Raw genomic sequence first — 4,053 nt, 5'->3', positions numbered from 1 at the left:
GCCCAAGGCCATCTCCCCTCCTCCACAGCTTCTGGGAACACCCTTGGGAATGGAATTCCAGTTCTTGGCAACCTTCTGCGGTTCCATTAGGCAAATTCTCCGTGTCCCTCCTGCATTTTTAATCCAGGCGGTTGGGCAGAGCCAGTTGCTCTCAAAAGCAACGGGAAGACGATTCCGCAGGGAATCTAGGGCTATGATCTCATGGGATTGGGGAACATAAAGGTCCCAGTTGTGCAGTCGAACTGGTTCTGGCTGGGAGCCCCCAGCACGGGGAGGGGCAGAGCTTCCCCACGACTGACTCATGGCACATTTGGCTCCTTCCCTAGGGAAGGATCATGTGCTCCAGAGCGTGGCTTGGGTTATTATTTTTTTTTTTTTGGGATGTTGCCCTCTCTCCCCTCCTCCTTACAGCTCAGCTTGGAAGCAGCAGCTCGATCCAGCTCCAGGGGAGCTCAGTGAGTCCCAACCATCCCTCGTCTCTCCCAGTCCATCCCAAACTCTTCCCGGCTGTGATTAACCCTTTCTGGGATGACTGGAATTCTGCAGGAAGCACAAACCGGTGCGGCTGGATTTTTCCAGCGTGGTTTGAGGCTCAAGCCCTTCCTTTTTGTCCCAGCAAAAAATTAACTCCAGCCTCAGCCAAGCTTCGCTCCCATGGGAGCAGGGAGAAACCTGCGATTCCTGGCAGCTCCCATGGCCTAAAAGGCAGAACTCCAGGAACAGGGAACAGGTGAGGGATAGCTCAGTCGAATCCCTTGGGAATAAGGGCTGTGCCGGCTGAAATCCTGGAGCTGTTGGCTCATCCCAAAGCCTCCTGCAAATCCTGCAGCGGAGGTGAAACCAGGACACAGAACACACTCGGTCTTCCAGCTCCCCCTGACGAGTATTCCTGGTCTGTGTGTGCACATCTCCATCAGGATTTTACTGCTTGGATCGGGGGTTTATGGGATTTTGGGGGGGTTTAGCTAACTGTCCCTCCTCTCCTCCAAGCCTGGCACTGTGTCCATGGTGTTGCAGCTCGGGAATTGCTGCAGGAGCATCTTAGGGTGGAGCAGATTGTCCTGCAGGATCTGGGATCACCAGGGGGATGGGAATACTGGGCAGTACTGGGGGCACCAGGGACCTTTGTGGTACCCAATGCTTGGCAGTGTCCCTATTCCCACTGAGAGAAGGGGAAGGAAGGTTTGGAGGAGCAAAATGCAGACATAAAGGGGTGGGAAACTGGAATTTGCTGCTTTTCCAGGGGATTTGTGGAGGAGCTGGAGAGAAATGTTCTGCCTGGAGAGGAGGAGACTGAGGGGAGACCTCGAGGTCTGCAGTTTCTTCATGAGGGGACAGCACTGATCTCTCTGGGACCAATGACAGGAGCAGGGAATGACTGGAGATGTGCCAGGGGAGGGTTAGGTTGGATATCAGGACAAGGTTCTTCCCCCAGAGGTGTTTGGGCACTGAACAGCTCCCCAGGGCAGTGGGCACAGCCCCAAGGCTGACAGAGCTCCAGGAGTGTTTGGACAACACTCTCAGGCACAGGGTGGGATTTTGGGGTGTCCTGGGCAGGGCAGGAGTTGGATCAATGATCCTTGTGTGTCCCTTCCAGCTCAAGATATTCCATGACTCTAAAGGGAACATCTGTGTGGGGATAACAGGACTTGCTGGAGTGGCAGGAGAACAGGTCTGTGCTGAGGGGCAGTGGGATCTCCTGCTTGGACAGCCCTGCCAAGCTCCTGCTGGAGCTCCCTGCTGCAGGAGAGGCCTTTGGGAGAAGGGAATTCTGGTAAAACCAGGGATTTCTCCTGGCCAGCCCAACCGGCTCCCCCGGAGAGTCAGCACAGACCTGTCCCTGCAGGGAGTGGGATGGGTCCTCCCACCTTCCCTCCCTCCTGTGTTTCCAGTTTGGGCTCTGCAGGAGCAAACTGGGAGCTGGGGTCTTGGTGCTGGCTGTTCCAGGAGTTCCTCCAGGGAAAAGGCTCTCCCAGAGATCCCAGTCCAGGGAGCAGGGATGTGCTGTGGGAGAGGAGGGCAGGCAGCTCCTCAGGAACCTCTCAGGTGGTCCCAGCCTGGAATCCTGCTCAGCTCTGTGAGCCAGGGAATTTGAGTGCTGTTCCTGAAAGCTGCAGGAATTCCACTGGAGCTCTGGGCAGATTGACCTGAAGACAAACCCTGGAGGAAGGAGGTGCTGCAGGCTCTGGTCATCCCAGCACATCCCAGTGGGAGCCCAACAGCCCAGGTTGCCTCAGGAGCACGTGCTGGATGTTCTCTTCCTTGGGGACTGCTGGATTTGGATTCATCCTCTTAATTTCATGGATCAGGGAGTGCAGCTGAGCATGGGGGGATGGACGGGACAGAGGTGCACGATGCCATGGAGACACAGAATCCATGGAAAATCCTGATGTGCTGATCTTGCTTTTCTAATCCTATGTTTTTCCAGATGTTTCCTGCTGGGAATTGGCTCTAGGATGTTGGAAAACCGAGAGGAAGTAAGATCCTTTTGTTTCTGACACGGTTTTATTCCTGGCTGGGGCTTGGCAGATCTAGGGGTTGGCACCACTAGGTGGTCTGGGTTGACCTGAAAGCTGAGGAGGATCCATGGGGCAGAGCTGAGAGGCAGCTGGGGACAGGAATGGGAATGTTTGGAGCTGTCTGCACTGTCCCTGGGGAAGAAGAAGCAGGTGTGGAGGGGGATACCTGTCCCTGGAGCATCCCTGAGGCCACGTGTGTCCCACAGGAGCTGACCACCGTGCGTGTGCAGGACCCTCGCGTGCAGAACGAAGGCTCCTGGAATTCCTATGTGGATTATAAGATCTTCCTCCACGTGAGTTGGGGCTGAGGGACAGGAGGCTGAGCTGCAGAGCTCAGCTGTGAGCCTCAGGAGTGGAGTTTTCCACCGTGTGGGCATGGAAGGAGCTGGGAAAACACAGCTCATCCCTCCCTGTGTTGGGTGTGAGATGCAGCACTGAGGGATCCCTTAGGCACTGGGCTTGGGGGAGGCAGTACAGGGGATATCCTGCCTTCCTCTTCCTCACTGCCCTCCCAGTGCCATGGATCATTGCCCTGGTGGGTGGGTTGTTTTGCAGACCAACAGCAAGGCCTTCACTGCCAAGACCTCGTGCGTGCGGCGCCGCTACCGTGAGTTCGTGTGGCTCAGGAGGCAACTCCAGAAGAATGCTGGATTGGTGTAAGTATTCCTTGCTCTCCTTCCTCTTCTCCCCTTCTTTCCCAATGCCCTGGGAGCTCAGGATAGACATGGAGAGAAACCTCAGCAAGGGAAATGGGATATGTGAGCTCTCAGGATCCCTGCACAAAGCAGGGCCCTGGCAGCTGCTGGCACAGTGTCCCTCTCCATGTGCTGGCACTGGTGGGATGTGACCCAGAGCTCTGTCTGTGCTCCATCCCTGCAGACCTGTCCCAGAGCTGCCTGGAAAATCCACCTTCTTCGTGGGCAGCACAGATGAGTTCATTGAGAAGAGGAGACAAGGCTTGCAGCAGTTCCTGGAGAAGTGAGTAGAGGTTCTGTGAGAGCTGGAGGGAGGGAGTGGACACACAGCTCAGGGGTTGTGGCTGTGAGGTGACAGCAGAGCTGTCAGTGTCACAGTGTCAATGCTCAACGTGCTCCTGCCCCACTCACCCACCTCTCTCCGTGCCCAGGGTGGTGCAGAACGTGGTGCTGCTCTCCGACAGCCGATTGCACCTCTTCCTGCAGAGCCAGCTCTCTGTCCCTGACATCGAGGCCTGTGTGCAGGGCCAGGGCACACAGACAGTGACAGAGGCCATCCTGCACTATGCCATGTCCAACTGTGGCTGGGTGCAGGAGGAGGAGAGTCGTCCTGCATCCCTGCCTGGAGGGGACCTGCGCCACAGGTAACGCCCAGGGGAGGGAGGAGCAGCCCAGAGCAGTCCTGGATCCTTGGTGTGCATCCCAGGGCAGCCCTGGATCCTTGTTGTTTAGCCCAGGGCAGTCCCAGCTCCTTGCTCTGCATCCCAGAGCAGTTACAGCTTCTTGATGTGCATCTCAGGGCAGTCCTGGATCCCTGGTGTGTATCCCAGGATACTTGT

The 4,053-nt window shown here is 56.5% G+C and overlaps 1 protein-coding gene across 1 annotated transcript in view; it reads left to right on the top strand.

Moving 5' to 3' along the window:
• Nucleotides 1-2,435: 2,435 nt before the first annotated feature.
• Nucleotides 2,436-4,053, top strand: part of SNX11 (sorting nexin 11) — a 3,639-nt gene continuing 2,021 nt past the window's right edge. The window contains exons 1-5 of the mRNA XM_009082611.1: nucleotides 2,436-2,477; nucleotides 2,726-2,812; nucleotides 3,075-3,175; nucleotides 3,399-3,497; nucleotides 3,646-3,858. Coding sequence (XP_009080859.1) covers nucleotides 2,457-2,477; nucleotides 2,726-2,812; nucleotides 3,075-3,175; nucleotides 3,399-3,497; nucleotides 3,646-3,858 — 521 coding nt within the window. The 5' untranslated portion in view covers nucleotides 2,436-2,456. The remainder of the gene's footprint in view (nucleotides 2,478-2,725; nucleotides 2,813-3,074; nucleotides 3,176-3,398; nucleotides 3,498-3,645; nucleotides 3,859-4,053) is intronic.

This window comes from Acanthisitta chloris, unplaced genomic scaffold, assembly GCF_000695815.1.
Source record: "Acanthisitta chloris isolate BGI_N310 unplaced genomic scaffold, ASM69581v1 scaffold25019, whole genome shotgun sequence".
Lineage (NCBI taxonomy): Eukaryota > Metazoa > Chordata > Aves > Passeriformes > Acanthisittidae > Acanthisitta > Acanthisitta chloris.
The sequence above is the reverse complement of the archived record's forward strand: the minus strand, read 5'-3'. Positions and strand labels throughout refer to the sequence as shown.